Source organism: Sceloporus occidentalis, unplaced genomic scaffold (genome assembly GCF_023333645.1).
Source record: "Sceloporus occidentalis isolate IW3139 unplaced genomic scaffold, rSceOcc1.0.p SCAF_47, whole genome shotgun sequence".
In the NCBI taxonomy this organism is placed as follows: Eukaryota; Metazoa; Chordata; class Lepidosauria; order Squamata; family Phrynosomatidae; genus Sceloporus; species Sceloporus occidentalis.
Window position 1 is genome coordinate 1,984,473 of NW_028317027.1, and position 23,056 is coordinate 2,007,528.

Below are 23,056 nucleotides of genomic sequence, written 5' to 3' on the forward strand. Positions count from 1 at the left end.
TGCTTCAATTGCGTTCCATTCAATTGCGGCTTTCACCTCTTTCTTTCCTTTCCTAGTTTTATACATTTATTGGTTTTACCAAATCCCTGACTTATGTATTAGGATAGGATACAGTGTGACACACAAAGATGGCCTTCTGTCTATAGGCTATGCCTCATTCTGGCAGAATTGAATCCCTGTTATATTGGATAAAGGATCATACCACCTAGATAAAAATCTACCATTTAATCATTTTATATCGCAAACTGCTTCTTGTAAAGTAAATCATGTTTAGATGTCTTTTCCTGTACGCTCACTATGACATTCCTATTGTGGCTTTTTCATATTATCCTCCATTTCTTCAGCAAACTCAGTCATTCTTATCTATATTATTTATCATTAAACCCAAGAAACCCGAGTTATATACAGCTGTTCAAGTGGCGAAATATAGATAGTTTACTTGTATATGAATTGATGCAAAGCTTTACTATTGAAATGTACCGCAACACATACTGTAATGCAATGTATAGCCTATGCAAATATGTGTGTTTAGCTCAAATAATGTGCACCAAAAAATGTATATATATGTTTGTGGTCGCTGCTAAAAACCAAACTGTATTGAATATATTTTATTTTAGCTAATACGTATTCCAAAAAAAGTATAATGAATTAATCTCTTGAAAAAGATCAAGTTATGCTCCCTTGCCATACAGATATTGAGTGCACAGACTGCCCTGGTGTTAATTAAAATCTGCCATAGCAACCTTAAAGCCTACAACTCAATATAGTATGGGCACTAATGGAAATTTAGTAGTGCGATATGAAGGATTACACTATAATTACCAGCTGACAGGGCAAACTAGCACATTCATTCAGTATATAATCTAATAGATGAATGAATGTGAAACGCTGATAATGTACTTATATGTGTATGTATTTATATATAATGTATCTACAAACTCTTGTTTGTTTACAAAAATGCTGACTTTGTAAATTTGTTGCTATTCTGTTACTCTCCAGAAAACATTGGCGTGGATGGACTCCCATGTTTAGCAGAACCAAAGCTTCAGGAGTAATGAGTGTCATCTACAAGCTACTCAGAGTTGAGTCCAAGTTTACTTTGGCCCTTCATTCCAAAACACGTTCTGCAACTTTTGTCAAACATGGAGAAATATGAACTGGGTCACCACTGACAATTTTTTTATTATAAGTATCAGATTAAAAATAAGCTTTCAAAAATATTATCCTGTTTCCCCCCCCCCAATACTGGATGTGTTCTCGGTCTGTTAATTTAGCTCTAACTGCTATGGAAACAATTAGAATTTATCATACACCTTGTGGTAACTAATAGAATGGCTCGGTCTTAATCATCTAGCTAAACACTGACTTATGAAAGTCAATGGAGGAACATACTTTATTAGAATTTCCACAAAGGTGTTTGAGCATGGAAAGTCACCCAAAACATCACATTACTGACAATGACGGTCTTCGGGTCTGCATGTTATGGAAGTTTATTGTAACAAGAGGAGATAAAACCAGGTTTTTGCTCCTCTACATTACTGTATGCAGCACTGTCCTTTTTACTCAAGGAGAAAATATTTTTACATGGGATTCACCAATGACTGGTCCTGCTAAGGCCTAGACTAATTTCTGTTCTGTAAGGTTTAAACTCACAAATTATATTTGGTTTTCAGGGGCAGTTTTACTTAAGAAGGGGTGAGGATTAAGCAAGGGCATGTAAGTCAAAAGACAACATTTTAATGTCTCTCTCCACCTGATGTATCGTTTTGTCTTAGTCTGTCAATTCTCGTCTTGTCATACCCCTTGAATATATGTATTGTATTAAGCGCTGCGTAAATTGATGGCGCTATATAATAATAATAAATAATAATAATCACTTTGCATTTTATGAAATGATAAAAATAAACTATTAACTTGTGTATTTTTCTATTCTTACTTTACAGCACGCCTAAAACTTTTGCACAGTACTGTTTATATATATATATATATAATATATATAAAATTTGTTTTATTTTTTTTCACAACCTTTAGGGCAAGAACATTGGGGTAAGATATCCAACCTTTAACCTCATATGGTCATGCAGGACCATGAGAAAGTACCTAAGAAGATCTGGGCCTGCTGTGTCTTTGCGAAGAGTGAATGTGTTCTGTATACACCCTTGATTTCAATATGTATTTAAAACAGGTTCTAGTACGTGTAGTTGGAAGCAGTTCACTTGAACAAAGGCACGCAACTGAAGATAAAAAACAAATTTTGTACATAAAGGGTAATCAGAGTCATTGCAGTTCTGCCGAATACCCAGCACATTGCTTTTGATTTTACTTTCATTTATTTTTGCATTTCATATACATACAAAAGCATTTAATTTATTATTGAGAAGCCTGCACTACTGCCTAGAGCTGCTGCGAAAACTAGACCATTGCTGTCCTGCGGTAGCTCTATGCTGCACCCCAGTGGTCATAAACCAAAGCGCGCCCATTGGTATTTTCATTATAAAATGATGGTGTGATGGAAAACTGAAAAAAATATTTACAAAATGTTTGATTTCAATCCTCAGAACTGTTTATTAAATCTTAATTACATCATTACGGTCATTACAATTATAATAATTATCAGTGTCTGAGTTGAGAGACCGTGCTCAACACAGTGATCTAAATAAACCTTATTTAGCATCAACCAGCGGTGGGCTGTCCAAAATTAATTGAAAAGGGAGGTGAGTGTGCCAGCTAGAAAGAAGGCTTAGGGCAAGGTAAGAGAGTAAGGGGGTAAAAGAGCGGGGGGGGGGGTGAATGGGTATGTACATAGGCAGGGGCGTAACTAGAAACCTCAGGGCCCCGGTGCGAGGATCTGTTAAGGGCCCCCCCCAACCCATCTATCCCTTTCTCACGATCTCCCCTCTCCCTCCCTACCCCTCTTCTCACGATCTCCCCTCTCCCTCCCTACCCCCCCTTTTCACGATCTACCCTCTCCCTCCCTACCCCCCTTCTCACGATCTACCCTCTCCCTGCCTACCCCCCTTCTCATGATCTACCCTCTCCCTCCCTACCCCCCCTTTTCCCTCCCTACCCCTCCTTCTCACGATCTACCCACTCCCTCCCTACCCCCTTTGTAGGTCACTAACCGTCAACTCCTGTGTTGGGAACGTGAGGCGTTTGTCTTGGGTGCCGGCACTTCACTGCTCCTCACACTCCCAACACTGCACTTTGGGCAGCACTGAGGTAGGCGGCAGCAGCGGCAGCGGCGGGGAGCAGAGGAGTCCTGGATTTCTGTCAGCAACCGCTCGGCACACCTTGGGCCCCCCTGACTGGCAGAACTCCAGGGCCCGGTCGCAGTCGCGACCCCTGCGACCCCGGTAGTTCCGCCACTGTACATAGGTGTTAGAGTGAACACATGTGTGTGTAGAAAGAAGGTTGTGCGTGTTTGCATGAATGTGTATGTGTTAGCATGGGTGTGAGAGGGAATATGGGTTAGCATGAGTAAGTGTGTGTTAGGTTGTATGTTAGTGTGGGTATGTATACATGTGCGTTAATGTCTGTGTAAGTGTGAGTGTATATATGTGTTTATTGCAATGATCAATTAAGTGTGTGTAAATATGTGTACACAGGCCAGAAGGTGCCAGCCCTCTCCTGGCCTCAAAGATGTACAAAACAAAACAGACCAATTTAACAGCAGGCCATTAAAAACCTTTGTTTAACCTCCCCTGTACCAGACTAAACTAAAAGCAAACGCTATACAAAACCCAATTAAACACACTTCACATGCGCAGTCAAGCTAAAATAAACCTTGCTAAGGGTTGACACATGCTATATGACATAAGATTTCAAGCACACTGCTACTACTGCACTAATTAGACATTACTAAACGTGCTCAAAGTCCAATCGCCGCTGTGAATTGCACCACCACCTGTTTGCACATACGTATCACCCTTGACATGCCTTGTCAGTGGCCAATCACACTGTTCCAATAAAGATTAAAAATGTATAATATGTTAATAGAAAAAAATGCTTGTTAATGTTTCTAGATGCAGGTTTTGTGATACATGCAAAGGTGTAAGTAGTTTAGCCGCGCTCTCGGCTCATATTGTGACGTGATTGCATAATGCGGTCACTTAAAGCTTATGTGCATTCTGGCTGAAAACAGTCGCTCATTTGCTTTTAGTCTGGGACTTTGAATTGCTATGTACATACTGTGTACAGAATGACTGTTCTGTATTTTTGGCCTAGATGTAGGCAAGTCCATTAAATTTATTGTATTACGACTCTGGGGGCCAAGTACAAAAAAAGCATATACTGTTTACAAAAATGCAGCAACAGAAAGAGTTAGCGTGTATATCTAAGTGGGGTACAATAACCATTCCAAACACAAAACGACTTAAAACTGTACGTTGAAACTGAAAACTATGCAGTACCATAGGGTTTCCTATGGTGCAAAAAATAAGTTGAAATTAATTGCATCCCCTTTAAATGAGACTCCCATTACAAACACTCAGGGAATCCTTGCAGAAACAGATAAAAGTAATAAACAGCTCCAAGATCAATAAAAATTCTCTAATTTTCTATCACTCAACCAACTCTATAGATCATGAGAGTCTGGCGCACCTCTAACACAAATTAGTTTCTTTGCTCAGTGATCATTTCCGCTGTGCATCTTATCGGTTTTACATCCTGTGTTTAAATGTGAAGATCTATATTTTTCACTGTAACGTTTTCTGTTAACGATATTCATCTTAAAATGAATGGCATACATTGTAAAATGCAGGTAACTAATATTTGCATCTATCACATGCTTCACATACTATATACACTTTTCTGGCAGTGACATTTAAAATCTCCATTGTGGTATTAAGAGAATTTACCAAGGGCCCAAACCCCCTATGCGTTTCATTTACAACTTTATTCATAGAAAATGCCTTTTGAGTGGCCTCTTGCAAACAGTGGGTTCTTACCTCATTAAAAACTTTAGAAAGTATGTGCTTGTCAAGAATTGGCACATATTTAGCAGTGTGTGGAACAGTCGTGGGGCCAAGCACATCCATTATGGTAAGACGTTTAGCAACCAAACTGTGCGTCTTCAGCCAGCGGCCAGAAGAAACGTCCAGAGAACTAAAGCGATCAAAGAATGGATAATGGTGAGCACAGCATAAATATACCAAGAAGAGGAGCATTTTCATCTTTTCACTTACTCTTTTGTCAGTCGCTTGACTTTTTGTCTTGATGTGGCGCCATCTACAATTTTTAATTCTATAAAAGAATATACAGTATTGAACAAAACATGTGCAAGAACGCCAAATCCCAGTTCTCCATCTGAATTCTGCATAAATGTAGTAGCAAACATTGTTAATGCTGCCATAGAACAGAGCATCTTCTATAATTAGTATCACATGAGTTGACAAATAATGACCTGGGAAATTGTAGCATCTAATTTAATGATTGTCTGGAACCTATTTCATCAGGCTGAAGCAGCCTCTTATAACTGATTACATGCTAAAAATAACCTTGGCTATGGTTATCGTTACATCACTTTTTTTTGGTTTATCTTAAGAAAAAAAAAAACAAGCCTTCTTCTTTGGCTGGATTGTTCTAATCATACTTTTATGAGATGAAGTACTTGTGCTTAAGGATCTTATAATACTATTTTTCACTGGGTAATTATTTTAGCTCGCCTCTACAGCACAAAGAAAAATTCTACCTATTAAAACCGACATTTGTATTTTATACTTGTTAAATATGGTTCGGTTTGATATTTCCACCTTTGTATTATTGTACAGCATTTTACTTTGAACTGGGTGAGTACAATAGAACATTGATCTTGTGCAAAGAACTATAGTTGTTTGTCTTGAGTCTCCAGAATACACTGCTGAATGGCATTTCATCTTGGAATTAATGTTCTTGACATGTTTAGGAGGTAGCCATACACACATCCTTTTTAGAGCTTCTCTGACATCTAGACAACTCTCTTCCCACCCACATGGAGCCACTGCCAGTCAGCACTACTAAAATGGTCAACAGAAAAAATCCTAGGATTTCCGGTGTGTTCACACAGAAGACTATACTGTCTTACCTTTGAGGACCTTGGCAGTTTTCTTGTTGTTATTGTTAAAAAGATCTTTAGTTTCTGTGGGCATGTCTGTTTCTACTGAGCTTTCACCGAGGTTCACCCCATGGCTGAGGGCCCGAAGAAGGCTAGATTTGGTTTGTGCTGCAGATTTTGCCAGAAATATAAACAATAAATTAAAGCATCAGCCATATTTTCTTGTATTTAACTTTATTAAGTTCTTTAAAGTCCATCTCCTTTGCTAACATAGCCTACTACACACAATGAGAAAAGGACTGCATGCATGTAAACATGCACATTCTGGAGTGTTTCATCCAGTAGAGCATTTCTGAGGCACTGATGTTGGACGAGAAGGCCTGGCTCACAATCTCCGTTCCAGTTCATCCCAAAGATGTTCGATGGGGTTGAGGTCGAGGCTAAAGAGTACATACCAAAACATTTTGGACAATACTATGCCTCCAACTTTGTAGAAAGAGTATGGGGAGCCAGATTGGGAGCCAGGCCTTCTCATCCAACATTAGTGCCTGACCTCACAAATGCTCTTCTGGATGAATGGGCAAAAATTCACCAAGAAACACTCCAAAATCTTGTGGAAAGCCTTCCCAAAAGAGTGGAAGCTGTTATAGCTGCGAAGAAGGGACCAACTACATATTAATTTCTATGTATTTAGAATGTAATGTCATAAAAGTCCCGGTTGGTGTAATGGTCAGTTGTCCCAATACTTTTGTCCATATAGTGTATAGGCTAATATGTGCGTCATTCTAAGTTACGATGGCTGATATCATAGAATGTTTTATGACTCTCTCTCTCTCTCTCTCTCTCTCGCTCTCTCCAAACTCCCTTTATTCTGTCCAGTGGAACAATTGTCTACATGTAAAGACACTTCCTAATGTGTAATTCTACATGGCAGCTATTGCACTCTGAAAGCAGTGATTACACATACATATATATATATATATATATATATATATATATATATATATATATATACACACACACCTTATTTACGCACATGCATTTATGAGTCTCATTAAAAATAATAATAAATCAAAACAGTACATTGAGTACGTGTCCTTTACATTGCGTTAGCTTGCCAACCTTTCATATAATTACTTCATTAAAAAAAAACTAATATTATAAGGACGGAATAATTTAATATTTCTTTCTTTGAACAAGCAAATATTTTGCTCAATTACTGAGGCAAACGAATAATGTGTTAATATTGTCTATTAAAATCTTCTGTAGGCAAATTATAAGAGGAATAAACTGACTTGTGAGATATCATTACTGGGCAATGCAAAATAAATGTTCCCCAGAGTTTTTCCCTCACATTGTTAGACCTTAACACATTGTCTCGTAAGCAATGGAATGGGGGCACGTTTTAGTTCCCTAGTTCTTTAAAGTCTAGGTACAAAAGGAAGTAGGGTCTCTCTCTTTAGAACTTAGTAACATAGGAACTGGACAGGTTTTTGCTGTGACGCAAAGCTTTCTTGTAAAGCAGTCAGAGGGTGGTCACCTGCATGGCGCGCTTTGTTCCTCTGGAGCAGTTTCGGCGCACTAAGCCTTGGCCTGTGCAGAAGTGGCGCGGTGGCGGTAAGTTCATGAGCTGACTGTGATCTAACCAGAGATTTCTGATGGAACTGAAAAGACCTGAAAAGATCATAAAGGAAAAAAACAAAACATTTTCGGCAATGCAGTAAATGTTTATACGTGTTTGTAAATATCTTGGTAAATAACAAGGTGTATAAAAAACAGACAAACCTATAAGGGCTAGGTGCAATAATGGTACTTATCGTATGGTTTACCCCACTGTCTCCATCAACGCACACCTAAATTATGGGCACATTGCATTAGAACATAGTCTAGGTAGTAGTAATAATAGATGTGAATATAATGTAATGCTCTGACAGATATAATTCTTGTGTCTGGTGTGTCTGAGACACAACCACATATGTACAGGGTATACATTGTATACAATGACAATGGATGTCACCCGGCATTTAAAAGGGAACATCCACCTAATTTTCTATATGTGGTATACTTACAGTATATTTTCAGTAGGGTACTTTTTAAAGTTTGCAGGGGAGTGATGGCATGCTCTGGCCCAGAGGTAAGTAAAGCCAAGTGGTCCAATCGGCCTCTTGTCCCCCCAACATACTCACTGGCACACATATGTACACACACTTACACATGCTTACACATACTTAAACTAACATACTTTACTCATACACACTTACACACTCATACTAACACATAAACACACACACATCCGTTCTAACACACAAACACCCATACACATCTATGTAGGCACATAAACACACATACACATTCATGCAAACACACACACTTATACATAAATTCTCATTCAACATAAATCCATACATATTCCTTCCCTTACCCTCACACTCACATCATTTAAGGAATAAATAATTACGCAAATATATTATCCACTGGGTCATGTGTTACACAATTGGAAATACGCAGAGGATCATTGGTAGGTGTGCATCGACATAGAACATAAAAATAAATCATAGCTACTATTTATGAGACTTTTTTTGCCACAAATATTCTATGTGTCCCTTAAAACCATAGGACAATGAGTATAGGTGCAAAACAAACACAGGTCAACACTAGGTCCCACTGTTAATTAGCGACCTACGTATGTGAAATATCTTTTTCTCCGTTGTGGTACCAATCCAACATTAAGCATTCGCTGTGAACTTCCTGTATTTTCTCCAGATCTGCTTTACCCATCTCAATCTCATTCACAAGTAACTGTATGTCTTCACTCTGTAACCAATACAAATAAATGGAAGACCATAATTATGCAGGATAAACATACATTCTCCATAAAAGACGAATTAAGAAGAATGCAATTGGTACTCACCACGAAAGGCTGTGGGGCTTCTGAGTCTTTTAGATAACTGTTATAACAGTGGAATCTCCCACCTGTCTTTTTTGAAAGCTCATACAAGAAGTTGTTCGCCTCCGTATCATTGCAGTTGAAGGAAATGGTGTGTATTGGAACTTGTTGCTGGAGATTCAGTTGATTGAGAATCAATGAAGAGGGCTGCAAGAATGTTAAAATTTTTTTTAGCTCAGGTCTAGATATCTAAAAACTACAAAGGGATAGGCTCAATAAATGACCCCTAAAAATGTAACTTGGTGTTAACAGTGGTGAAAAATTTTAATAGTGGTGATAATAACTTTACTTAAATTAGTAATGTTGCATATTTACTGCTTGGTACACAACATTCATTTTATGATGACATCTACATATGTAACACACTAACCACCTAGGGCTTTAATTATAAACATACCTGGAAATGTTCTATATGAGCTGGCTCTGAGACTTCTGACATGTTAACCCTTTCACGGTCCATCACGAGATTCTATGCAATGACTTGCCAGATATGTAAACCAAATGGCTCCACATGGAAAGCTGGACTTTTGTTTAAAGATACACTTAACTAAGTCACCAGCATTCAAGCAAGGATATCAAATATAACATACTAGTTGGAAAAGCACCAATTGGCAGGCAAATGCATGATCACAGCAGTGTAGAATAGGAAGTCAAACCCTGAGAGTTCTCCGGTATGATTCTAAATCTATTTGACATGGTTTCCGTATTAACACCAAACTGTGCTGCCTCCTGTTATTTTTTCCTCTACATTTCTAATATACGTTTGCAAATCTGTTCATCTATGTGCTATTGTGACAAATACGTATTTTCTATGTATGATATGGAACAGTGTTGGCCATTCGCTATTTAACGTTATTAAGTTAGTGAAGGCAGGTACCTGGTCAGGGCGTCCATCAGTAAGCAGGTATACTGCTTGAGTGTTGCTGTCTGCAAGTGCCACTTGGAGAGCTCTCAGGGTGTTAGTTGAGCTGCCAACCTTTCAACAAAAAGGGTTAAAGTCAAACTTAAGAATCATCTTAAACAGTCTAAAAACTCAGTTTACTAAATACTGTTGGTGAAAGACATATCTCAATTCAATAGTGAACGGCATTCAATAAATAAGAGAGAACAGTCAAATTACCGTATTGGCTTGAATATAGGCGGCACTTGCAGTTTCCGGGCGCCGGGCAGGCAGCAGGGTTAGGATACAGATCCCCCGCAGCGGTGCAGGGGACCTGCATCCTACTCTTTGATACGCTGAGACAGCCTCCCCTGCCAGCACTTTTAATGGGGGGAATGCCGGCACGGGAGGTTGTCTAAGCGCATCGTGCGGACGTTCACCAGCAGCGGCGATGCGGGTAAACACCCCCCGCTGCCAGCACATCTGCACGATGTGCTTTAACAATCTCCCTTGCCGGGAATTCCCACGAGGGGAGTCCCGGCAAGAGAGATTGTTAAAGCACATCGTGCAGACGTGCCGGCAGCGGAGGTTGTTTATGTTCGCGGTTGAACGTCTGCGCGATGTACGCTAACTATCTTCCTTCCCACGGCGGAAGTGCCAGCACCGGAAGTTGAATACGCGTACTGCGTAGCTGTCCCCCGCCGGCCCTGCAAGACCCCGGGGAGTCTGCACCGGTAAGTCTAGGGGGGGGGCCTCTTGGGGGCAGAGTGGCAGCATATCTCAGGGGGGGATAGAGTGGCAGCATATCTCGGGGGGGGCACATCTCAGGGGCAGAGTGCATATCTCAGGGGTGGATAGAGTGGTAACATATCTCGGGGGGGCAGAGTGGCAGCATTTCTGGGGAGGGCAGAGTGGCAGCATATCTCGCGGGGGCAGAGTGGCAGCATATCTGTTCCACTAAGTGTTTTTTTTTTACTAAGAATTTTTTTTCTTTAAAAAAGCCCCTAACTTTTATATTCGGGTGCAGCCTATATTCGAACCAATACGGTAATTATCACCAACAATATTAACCATTAGTGACCTACTTACGGGGTGCTGGTGAGGTTCACAATGGACACAAAAACATTAATCTGGCCAATGCATATCTCTCCATTACAATATTTTTCATCACTTCTCATTTAAATGCAAATAAGACAATGGACCACACATTAGGAATATCAAACGTCCCTGCTCGGTCTCGGTGCCGGCTTGTAATGCTGAGCACCGGAAATGACGTCACCTTCCGGCGCTCAGCATTACAAGCCGGCACCGAGACCGAGCTAGAGGGCTCGCAGAGGAGAGAGAGAGGGGCGCCAAGCGGGTACTGACAACTTGGTAAGCGAAAACCACTCGACACGCTCTCTCTCTCCCGCTTAAAAAAAAAAAAAAAGGGCTTGGGGCAAAAGTGTCGCCCCTTCAAAAGTGCCGCCTGGAGCAATTGCCCCACTCTGCTCCATGGTAGGGCCGGCCCTGTATACCCCCATCATGTTCTAATAACAACTACCCACCACTACACTCCTGAGAAATACCTTTATCCTGCTATTTACTCTTCCGCTACTAAATGGTGAGAGCAGAATATTTATGATTACATTAAAAACAAAATTACAATTAACAATTTTGTGTAGCTAGTCCATTGGTGCCAGAAATCACAAACACCATGCTTAATCCCTTGATCTGTGCACTATGCCAAAAAAGAAGAGATTTCCACCGCAGAAAAAGATGTTGGATATTAAAAAAGGGAAACACTGGCCAGCCATGTAACAGTTATCATGTGCGATCCACGCCATTAGTCATTTAGGCAGTAGGGTGGATCATTATCCTCATTTATATAACTTTGTATTTGTCTTTAATCTAATTATTCCTTGTTTACTATATTTTTTTTCACTTATATAGCCAAAAAAGGGTTTTATCACCCTTTCTTTGTTAACCTGGCAATTTTCTCCTCTGTGGGTGCATCTAATAAAGTGTTTTGCCTCCTTAAGCTTAGCTTTATATTTGCTCTTATGTTCCTCGTTTTGAGTTTGCTTATAGTTCCTAAATGCTATTGTGGTTTCCATTAATATTTGTGCCACATCTGTGGAGTACCACAGTGGTTTACACAAGGCCGGCGTCTAGCTGTGCAAATGTTGGACTTGCTACTGACAGTTCATCTCCCTTGGAAAATTTTTTTACTTTAAGAGCCTCTCGGTGAAGGAGAGGACATCAAAGAGTATATTTGTTTAATATTCATAGCAGTCTGTTTTACTCCAGCTATATGCAAGGTCATGTAGCTGACTGTCTCCAAATATCACTGTATGAGTAAACTGTTTTGACTATCATGCGTTCACCTAATCAGTTTGCTTGCATAGAGGGTTAAACAAATCACTGTGTACAATTCTCTACAGGCATAAATAAGGTTTTTTTATCTGTGTATCCTGCCAGCAAGTACTGTTTCTTATTCGTGTTCAGAATGTTTTGTAGAATTGCATGTGCCCATGTGTTTATATTCACAGATTCACAAGATACTGTTTCCATCTGGAATCTCTTGTTGGATATTTCCAATAATAATGTGATTCCATAATTTACTTTACTTAAGTGACAGATTATATGCATAAATCCACATATTTAAGCAAACATTCAAAAAAACATTAAGCATCCAATGGATAACTGAATGGATCACCATTGGTCAATACACAGTATATGACCTAAATATGTGGACACCCCTCCTAATTATTGAGTTTAGATGTTTCTGCCACACTCTCTGCCAACTGGTATATAAATATATATCTCCATACACCAAATATTGGCAGTAGAATGGGTCATATGGAAGAGCTCAGCGACTTTAAACATGGCACTGTCATAGGATGCCACCTTTGCCAGAAGTCAATTTATGACATTTCTGCTCTGCTATTATTGTAAAGTGGAAGCATTCTAGAGTAACAGCTCAGCCATGAAGCAGTAGAACGTAGCTGAAGAACGTAGCATGTAAAAATCACCTGTCCTCTGTAGCATCATTCGCTACAGAGTGCAACATCAGCAAAACCACTGTGTGTCGGGAGCTTCATGAAAAGCGTCAGATGAAGTGGTATAAAGCCACTGGACATAGTGCCTACTGTAAAGTTTGGTGGAGGAGGCATAATGTTCTGGGGTTGTTTTTTAAGATTTGGGCTAGGTCCCTTGGTCCCAGGGAAGGGCAATGTTAATGCTATAGCATACCAAGACATTTTAGAATAATGCATGCTTCCAACATAGTGGCACCAGTTTGGGGAGGGCCCTTTCCTGTTCCAGCATGACTCCCAGTCCCAGTGTAAAAAGCAAGGTCCATGAAAACATTGTTTGACAAGTTTGGTGTGAATGAGCATGATTGACCTGCGCAGAGCCCTGACTTTAAACTAGGGCTGAAACAACTAATCTGGTTGTCAACGATTTTCATTATCGATTAATCGAATCGATTTTTATCGATTATAAAAATTATAATCCGACCTCAAACAGAGATCGGATTATAACACTAGAATCCAGATCCCCCGCAACGCTGCAGGGGACCTGGATTCCCCTCACTGTCGGCCGGTCTCTCACTTCCGTCTCTCTCCCCCTCCCATACACCCCTCTGACTCCTTCCCCCCTCCCATACATCACTCTGCCTCTCTACCCGGCTCCGTTACTGACAGGAACTTTCACTGCAGCCTCAGCGTATGAAGCTGCAGTGAAAGTTCCTGTCAGTAACGGAGCCGGGTAGAGAGGCAGAGCGGTGTATGGGAGGGGGGAGGAGTCAGAGGGGTGTATGGGAGCCACCCTCCCATACACCACTCTGGCTCCTCCCCCTCCCATACGGCACTCTGCCTCTCTACACGGCTCCCTGGTGTCTTGTGAACCTCCGTTGCTGACAGGAGGCAGAGTGGAGTATGGGAGGGGGGAGGAGGCAGAGTGGAGTATGGGAGGGGGGAGGAGGCAGAGTGGAGTATGGGAGGGGGAGGGGGCAAAGTGGTATATGGGAGGGGGAGGAGGCAAAGTGGTATATGGGAGGGGGAGGAGGCAAAGTGATGTATGGGAGGGGGGAGGAGCCAGAGTGGAGTATTGGAGGGGGAGGCAAAGTGGTATATGGGAGGGGGAGGAGGCAAAGTGATGTATGGGAGGGGGAGAAGCCAGAGTGGTGTATGGGAGGGGGAGGAGCCAGAGTGGTGTATGGGAGGGGGAGCAGCCAGAGTGGTGTATGGGTGAGTTATAGTGGTGTATGGGGGGTATTATGAATTTCAGGGCATATAGGGGGTATAAGGCATATCAGGGGGGCATAAAACATATCTGGGGGTAAAAGGTATATCAGGGGGCTCAGTGGCATATCACTGGCATATAAGAGGTATAAGGCATATATGGGGGCAGAGTGGCAAGCTGGGGGTCAGATGTACATAACCGGGGGCAGTTTGGTAAATAAAAAAAAATTTAAACAAGGCTTTTTTCTCATAGTTTTTATTAAATATGAAAAATAGTTAACATATGAATTAATATTTACTAATAACTTTGTATTAAAACCTAGTTTGAGAAACACTGTGTTTGGGTTCTTGTAGCTTTTATTATTATGTCAGTAAAATAAGAAGGTGAATAGAGAGAGGTCATTGCAATAAAGAGATGAAAGTGTAAATTGTACGTTTTTTATTACATTATTTTAAATTGAAAAAAAAATTGAATTTTTTTATCCGATTAATCGAAAAAATAATCGGCCAACTAATCGATTATTAAAATAATCGTTAGTTGCAGCCCTACTTTAAACCCACTGAACACATAAGATAATGGAAAAACACATAATAAAGTTACAGGGGCAGTTTAGGCTTTGCATAGACACTAATGCATTCTACTGCATTCAAATCAAAGCATACATTCTTTAGTTTTTGGATTAGGAGACTTCATCCCCATCCCTAGCTCCTGCTACTGAAAAATAAATAAATACATAAATTAAAATGTAAAAAAATAATAAAAAATGGAAAAATATGTGCCCAAAGACCTCTCACCCCTCCCACTGGAAATATACATTAAAAATATTATTCTGCTGAGGGGATGTTGCTGGACATTAAATTGGTTGGTTTTTTTTTTGTTTTTTTTTTATCGGTGTCACCTAATTTGTGAAAGAAAAGTCAAATTGAAAAAAATGTGAAAATCTTTTTCAAATTTTTTGCTGTTTTTGACATATTATTCACATTAAATTAAATACTATTTTAAAAAAAAGTAGTATAAAGATAATGCACTAGCTGTCCTTGAAAAAAATCAATATATAATTTGTGTGGGTACACTAAACATGGAAAAGCAGAATAATGGACATATATATGCTAAAAATGACATAGATCTCTGGTCACTTAGGGAGGTAACTCGAAGGGGTTAAAATACTTCAAAATTTGTAAGTAGATAGCCTTACCTGGAGCTCTTTAACCCAAAACCAAGCATCTTTTAAGTTGTTTTCAGTAGCCTCTGCTAATTGTGACTTCCACGCTTCAACTTTAGAATCAAACTTTACAAAGTTGAACATCTTTTTGTATCTGAGCTGCTCCTGTCAAAACCAAATTTTTACACAATTTGTTAAAAAACAAAGCTTCTACTTATATTTTTAAAAACATGTAAATGTCACACAGCTTAATTTTAGTTTGTAAGATGCATATTTCGATACAAACCTAGACACTATATTTAATTAAATATCCATGTACGAGCCAATAGCGATGTTTCTTCAGCAGGAGTGAAGCAAAACTGATTTTTAAAATAGTAGCCAATATTACCTCCATAAGTTGAAATATTTTTTCCTTCACAAGAAACAGCTTCTCTTTCATGGAATGTGAGACGTCAATTAGAATATAGATTTGGTCTTCAAGGATAGTGCCAAAAAGTTCTCTGCTGCCTTTCTGAAGCCACTTGACTCTACGAGAAGGCAATACGGTATAAAGCAGAGCGCACACAAGCTGTATATTTTTGCATTGAACAGTAACATACCCCCACCCCAACATTTCATGGGCACTAAAGCAGGCCAACTTCACTGAGGGTGTGGTTACAGATATGTTGGGTGTGGTTAGAGGCGGAGCCATAGCACGACAATCTCCTTACCTATATCACCAAACTACCACACTATGTATCGAGGTAAAATACTGGCATATGACATCATATTGCAGTTTTTCTGCATCAGTACATTGTAATGTGGCCACATGGGAACTGTGATCGTGGTCCGGTTCAGAGTTTGGCAGGTCGCTCAAGGGCCTGAGTTCCCTAATTGTCCCATGATCACCACTGCTCACAAAAGCAGAAGAGAATGGCAAAGGGGACATGACAATTAAGTGTTTTGTGGTATTATGAATTACTCAAAAACTAGCTTAAATTATTTTTGAGAATAATTTTGGTATTTAAAAGTACTAAGGATAATGCATTTAGTTTTAGAAGTAGGCAGAGTAGTAAAGTAGGCAGAATGGCACCTTTAAAAAACCCAGAATATTTCTTACTTTGTTGAATGAAGGTAAAAATATGTCTTTCATGTCTTCTAAGTTATTATTTAATGACTTTGTGCTTTAAAGCTGAAGCACCTCCTCTGTAGCAAATGTCATATATTAATATTGAATGTATGCTCTACACCTAACCTTTTCTTTTTAATATGAGCCTCTTTCATCTTCAAAAGACAGTGTCAGATATTTAGTTTTGAACCATGTTAAAGGGGAACTGTTGCTGTCACAATTAATTTATTAAATCTACATATAGCTTGTCATTACCCCCTTTACAAAGTCTCCTTAACCAATCAGCAACAATCAGCAACTTACGAATGGGGAAGAGATAACTTAACAAGGAGGAACAACCATAAGAACAAGAAGATAAACATAAGGGGGTTTTGTACTACATGTGTGAGTATTTATATATATATATATATATATATATATATATATATATATATATATATATATATATACCGTATTGGCTCGAATATAGGCCGCACTTTCCCCCCCCCACTTTAAGTCTTTAAAGTGGGGGTGCGGCCTATATTCGGGGTCAAGCGCCGGGCAGGCAGCAGGGTTAGGATACAGATCCCCCGCAGCGGTGCAGGGGACCCGTATCCTACTCTCTGATACGCTCAGACAGCCTCCCCTGCCGGCACTTTCCACGGGGGGGTGCCGGCACGGGAGATTGTCTAAGCGCATCGTGCAGACGTTCACCGGCAGCGGTGAACGTCCGCACGATGCGTTTTACCTCTGCCCCCAAGACTTACCAGAGCAGACTCCTCCTCCCCCCGAGATATGCTGCCACTATCCTACTCCCCCCCCCCCGAGATATGCTGCCACTCTGCCCCCCCCCCCCGACTTACCAGAGCAGACTCCCGGGTGTCTTGCGGGGCCGGCGGGGGACACCTACGCAATACGCGTATACAACTGCCGGTGCCGGCACATCCGCTGAGTCCCGGCACCGGAAGTTGTATATGCGTATTGCATAGATGTCCCCCGCCAACCCCGCAAGACACCCGGGAGTCTGCTCTGGTAAGTCGGGGGGGGGGGCAGAGTGGCAGCATATCTCGGGGGGGGGAGGAGGATAGTGGCAGCATATCTCGGGGGGAGGAGGAGGATAGTGGCAGCATATCTCGGGGGGAGGAGGACAGTGGCAGCATATCTCGGGGGGGAGGACAGTGGCAGCATATCTCGGGGGGAGGAGGAGGAGGATAGTGGCAGCATATCTCGGGGGGAGGAGGACAGTGGCAGCATATCTCGGGGGAGGACAGTGGCAGCATTTCTCGGGGGGGGAGGACAGTGGCAGCATATCTCGGGGGGGGAGGACAGTGGCAGCATATCTCGGGGGGGGTAGTGGCAGCATATCTCGGGGGGGGGGAGACAGAGTGGCAGCATGTCTATTAAAAAAAAATTTCTTTAAAAAAGCACCAAACTTTTAGGGTGCGGCCTATACACGGGGGCGGCCTATATCTGAGCCAATACGGTATATATATATACCATTGGCAGATTTGGAAGAATAGACAATAGAATGAAAGAATAGAAGAGCTGCATTAACCCCCTTTGTACTGAATCTCAAAGCCTTTCAATCAATTGTGAAGAAATACCTTCTCTCCATCAGCTCTAGAGCAGCCTTCATTTTTTCTTCATACCAGCGACACTTTTCTTTGCTGACGTATAAATGGACCACAGAGCCATCTCTCCAGATCGCATGCACAAAGCGATCACAGTATTTGGCGTTGATAAATTTTATGTTATTTTCCTGCAGGGAAGGCCAGTGAGATTCTATACTAAACCTTGGACAAAACATTTATAAGCCTTGCACAAAATGTGACTGCATGTTAATAAGTTAGAAGGGAGAGGGAACCTATGATAACGATATTTAAATATGTTTTTTTACTGAAAAAACTATGAAAACTGTGTTGCGTGATTCAAGAAATACTTTTTTTTGCCTGGATTCTTGGAAAGGGCTTCTGCTAGAAGTAGCTGGAGTTTACACAGATATATAATAAAATGTGTTAGGATTGTGGTTCTGTTCACAATTGTGCATGTATTATTATTATATTATTAAAAATACTATACTGTATATGCTTTGTTTATAGTACTTACAGCATCTGTCTGCACGGACTCATCCTCTGGCTTCGTCTTAATGTCCACTACACCATCACTGTGGCGGAAAGCACAGTCTGCGAGGGCATCATAAAACCGCAGTTTCTGTGGTTTTAATCCAAATTTTTTTAGCCATTCTTTTGAACTAACATAATCGTCAGGTCCTGGCTCAGGCATGGGTTGGGTGCTGTTTTCTAGGCAAACACAAATTTAAGGCACGTTATTTATAACCCAACAGGACAAAATCCTTCTTCTAGATGCATCTCCTGGTCATATACTTCAGCAATCGGGTAGCTCCCATCACCGAATTGCCAAATAACAGTGACAAATATGATATACTAATGATCTTTATTTGAAAAAGACTTGGTAGGTCTTAAATATTTGATTGCATCCTGCGTGGTTTGAAACTCATCATTCTAATATAACTTATCTCTATCTATCCTAGATACTTCTAGATTGTAAACTGATTGAATATCTTAAATTGGTCTTATATTTTTTGGCATCTTTTTCTTCATTGAGCTGATAAAGGCATAACTTTGTTAGCAATTAGCCTTATTTCTGCATTCATTCTGTATAATGAAGTGGTTGATGTCTCAGAACTAAGATCTTTTCAGTGACATCAAAGTGGCTTTAACAAGAAAAGACAAGGCTAGAAAATAATTACCATCATCGGGATCATAAAATGCTTTTAAAATATCATGTAATTTTTTAAGAGTATTTTCGGCTTCATCCATTTCCTTCGTAATCATCAGCTGATCTTCTCTCAGGTCACACTCTAGAAAATAACAATCACTTATAGTTAATATCTATTTAACATTTAATTGTTACATTTTTATATACATATAAATACATTTTTGTATAGGAAAATGAAGTAGTGAGAGATACAGGGGCAGCGGGCAAATACACAGACATGGTGCACCAGGGGTATTTAGCATCAAGCTATATTGAGAACATTTTAGTAAATGCCTCATATAGAAAGGGAAAAACCTCTGCACTCCACATATATACCCAAACAAAATAAACAGCAAAGCATGTATAATTTAGATATTTTTTTAAAGAGAAAACAAACACTCCAAAGAATAAAGAGCTACACACTGGCCAACACGGTTAAAATCTCTGATGATCAGATCATGTGTACTCTACATATCAGGCATGTAAGGTGTCTTTCTTCAAGCAGCTGTGAATAGCTCTTGTCAGCAAAGTGATTGAAAGTGACTAATGTGACAGTTCTATTTCCAGACATGGCAGACACAAATCTGAAGTGAACTGGCAAGTGCAAACTCGGTGCTTACAGGTGCTTATAGTAGGGTAAAGTATAACTCTTATTGGGTTGCCACAGAATGCCACAGAAAGACCAGCCTGGGTTTTTAATGCTATAAACACTGCATATCCACATAATACACAAGTGACAAGGTTTGCTTGTGGCAAGCAATAAAGAATTACATATACATTGTCATTTTTTATGACATGGTGACAGTTCACACTTATATAGACATATATACAAGATACAGATATACATTCAAATGTTTGGGGTCACTTAGCTGCTTTCAAGGAAATTTCTAGCTGTGTAAAAAAAATGCAAAAGGGCTTTCTAATAATCAATTATCCTTTGAAGCTTAGATTAGTAACACAACATGTCATTGGAACACATGAGTGATGGGAGTGATAAGAGGCCTCTGTATCCCCTATAAAGACATTCAATTAAAAATCAGGCATTTACACCCACAATAGTCATTTACAACACTAACAATGTCTACTCTGTATTTCTGATCCATTTCATGTTATTTCAACGAACAAAATGAGCTTTTCTTTCAAAAACAAGTCACCCCAAACTTTTGAACGTAGTATATGTATATGTGGTGAAGGAGCCTGAGAACCTGGAACTTGGGACTAACACCCTAGCTGTCACTTGCTAGGTACATTTCAGTTTTAATATATCAAATTCTCTATGGATTCACAAACTGACATAGTTGTGTTTATTGGCATGCAGACAGGTTTCCTGTTGTTGTTGCATTGAACTACTGAATGTGGCTTACAATGATGGGAATTCTATAACTACAACATATGTAGGAGGAAGACATGCAAACATAGAGAAAAGAACGGTGAAATATTTTACCAGGAAGAATGTTGGCAGCGATTGGCTTTGTTGTGGCTGGATCTTCCCCATGTTGAGTTAACGTCCTGACAGTATTTTTATTTTGTTCTGAATATAGATGGAACCTGCTATAACAGAAATAACATTAACATAATGCCCATAGGGCCCACTCTCCGCCAAATAATAAAATTGGAGTACGTGTCTGATGTCATATATTTTACTACGTACATCATTTTTTACGAAAATGCCAGTGCTAATATACATCTCCTAAATTTGGATAGCCCATCATCTGTAGTAAAATTGCGGCTTGCAAGCATCTGCAATTTATTGGTCTGACAAAAGCTGACTGAGAATGATGAAGGGTTTAAGTAAATGAAAAGCTGAAGTGGTGCCAGATTTTTATTCTTTAAAACAACACTATTTACTAGACTTGTGCATTCGTCTTGCGTTTTCGTGTTCGTTCCGAAGACACGAAGAAGAGAAGAGAGAGGCGGTAAAATGTAGACGAAGACGAACACACACACACAAAGAATCTTCATGTTAGTCGTCGTCTACTAATCTCCCTGGTCCCTTCCCCATCTTCGCGACATCGCAGGAGTCGACGGAAGCGGAAATCCGCAGGTTCGCCGTCAGGGGTTAAAGGGCAGTGCGAGTGAGCCTATTGGTTGCCTGCAGGGACCTCCTCTGGCATCAACCAATTGGTTGATGCCAGAGGAAGACCCTGCAGGTGACCAATGGGCTCATTCGCACGGCCTTTTTAACCCCTGACAGCAAACCTACGGATTTCCGCTCCCGTTAACCCCTGCGATGCTGCGTTAAATAACGGGTGCAGAAATCCGTAGGTTAAAGGGCCGTGCAAGCGACCAATAGGCTCACTCGCACGGCCCACTGGTTCTATTCAGAAATAAATAAATAAAACAACCTGGGACCCTGCTGCAACAGTTAAAAGTCCGTGCCAGCGACCAACAAAGTTGCTGGTACGGACATTTAACTTACACAGCGGGGACACCGCTGGTCTCCCCGCTGCAACAGTTAAATGTCCGCACTCGCGGACAATAATTCTGTCGAACTTGCAAACTTTTTTTTTATATTTATTTTGGGTTTTTTTGTATTAAACTGTTAGACGAAAGGATCATGGGAATATATTTGATTTGAATAATTAACAAATGCAAATGAGCACACTACCATATATGGCTAATATAGCTTCGGGCAGAATGCTGCTGTCTATTGGTAAGATACATTGAGCATAATAACTTTGGATTGTTTCATATGCTTGAAATCCAAAGTTATTATGCTATACGATTTTTTTTTTTGCCAAAGACGAGCACGAAGATGAAGATGAAGAGCCCCCTGGTGCCCAAGTCTACTATTTACTACTATTTATTGGAGAGACAGATCAACGTATGGCCAATACGGGTCATATCTCATCATCCACAGGCCAGAATTACTTTTTAATATACTGTATATGTGATGATGGAGGCGGCAAAGATCCCGGAAGCTGATCGATTAGTTAATCTTGCTAGTTTTTGGCAATAACATCAAGCGTGACAGATTAACAAACGCAAGCAGTCAAATTAACTCAATGAAGCAGAAGTTTAAATGGAAAGGAGTAAGCAGGGGGTGATAATCATACCAGAAATCCTAATTGCCGTTTTAATTCAGCACACGATTTCCTATGTGGTGTTAATTGTCTCCTTTGGCTATGAAGAAGCTAATAGCTTTCAGTGCCTGGAGAAATACAAGCTACAATTGCTCTAGAAAATACTTTGATTAGATACTAGGTTATAGTATGCCATGCGGTCTCTTCTACATGCATGGCTTTCTCTGTTTATTCAATGAATTGTCATTCTATTATCTATTATGTCCATTAAACAAAATTGCTTTTAATGTGAAATGGATGCTTTCCAGGCTTTCATAGGTTAGGCTTACATTTCTTCCCACATGCCAGCGTAAGTGTGTAGTGTGTGTGCTCTGTGGGTACACATTAGGAGTCACTTATCAGTTCAACAAAATAAATATTTATAAAAAAGGCCATGCTAACAGACTTGGTAAATCCAAAATATATTGGCTAAAGATACATCTAACAGCAGACCATATTAAGTCTGCTTGTTAACGGGACAGTGTCCATACCTGGGAACTTCTGGGCTCTGGATACCCGGAGCCTTCCCTTGCGGGATGCGGCCAGGACTGCACACTGATGTCAGTGGGCGGTCCCGCTGACGCCGGTGGGTGGTCCCAGTGACATTAATGGGAGTTCGGGGACGTTCCCACTGACGGCAGCTGGACACACCCTCATTTAAAGGAAAAATGGGCGGGGAGCGGGGCGTGTCCTGAGGATTCGGGTCTTGACCCGGAGAACCGGAGAAGCAGTGCTCACCCGGCAATCTCCTGGTCAAAGCCGGAGAGTTCCCAGGTATGGTAATGTCCCTGGCAGCCTCATTAAAAAAGAATGCATATTAAAATGTATTCTTTAAAAATTAAAAATAATAATAAGGTACTTACCTTCCGGAGAAGCTGCAGC

At 40.4% G+C, this 23,056-nt stretch overlaps 1 protein-coding gene across 1 annotated transcript in view; it reads right to left on the bottom strand.

The window, feature by feature from the left end:
* The window catches only part of LOC149289188 (von Willebrand factor A domain-containing protein 3B-like), a 71,118-nt gene that overhangs the window by 40,859 nt on the left and 7,203 nt on the right, over positions 1 to 23,056 (bottom strand). The window contains exons 6-18 of the mRNA XM_089490858.1: positions 20,557 to 20,660; positions 19,105 to 19,215; positions 18,441 to 18,634; positions 17,939 to 18,093; positions 15,636 to 15,774; positions 15,281 to 15,412; positions 9,856 to 9,954; positions 8,943 to 9,125; positions 8,715 to 8,845; positions 7,572 to 7,705; positions 6,062 to 6,199; positions 5,184 to 5,241; positions 4,947 to 5,103 (exon numbers count right to left, since the gene is read on the bottom strand). Of these exons, the coding sequence (XP_089346984.1) occupies positions 4,947 to 5,103; positions 5,184 to 5,241; positions 6,062 to 6,199; positions 7,572 to 7,705; positions 8,715 to 8,845; positions 8,943 to 9,125; positions 9,856 to 9,954; positions 15,281 to 15,412; positions 15,636 to 15,774; positions 17,939 to 18,093; positions 18,441 to 18,634; positions 19,105 to 19,215; positions 20,557 to 20,660 (1,735 nt within the window). The remainder of the gene's footprint in view (positions 1 to 4,946; positions 5,104 to 5,183; positions 5,242 to 6,061; positions 6,200 to 7,571; positions 7,706 to 8,714; positions 8,846 to 8,942; positions 9,126 to 9,855; positions 9,955 to 15,280; positions 15,413 to 15,635; positions 15,775 to 17,938; positions 18,094 to 18,440; positions 18,635 to 19,104; positions 19,216 to 20,556; positions 20,661 to 23,056) is intronic.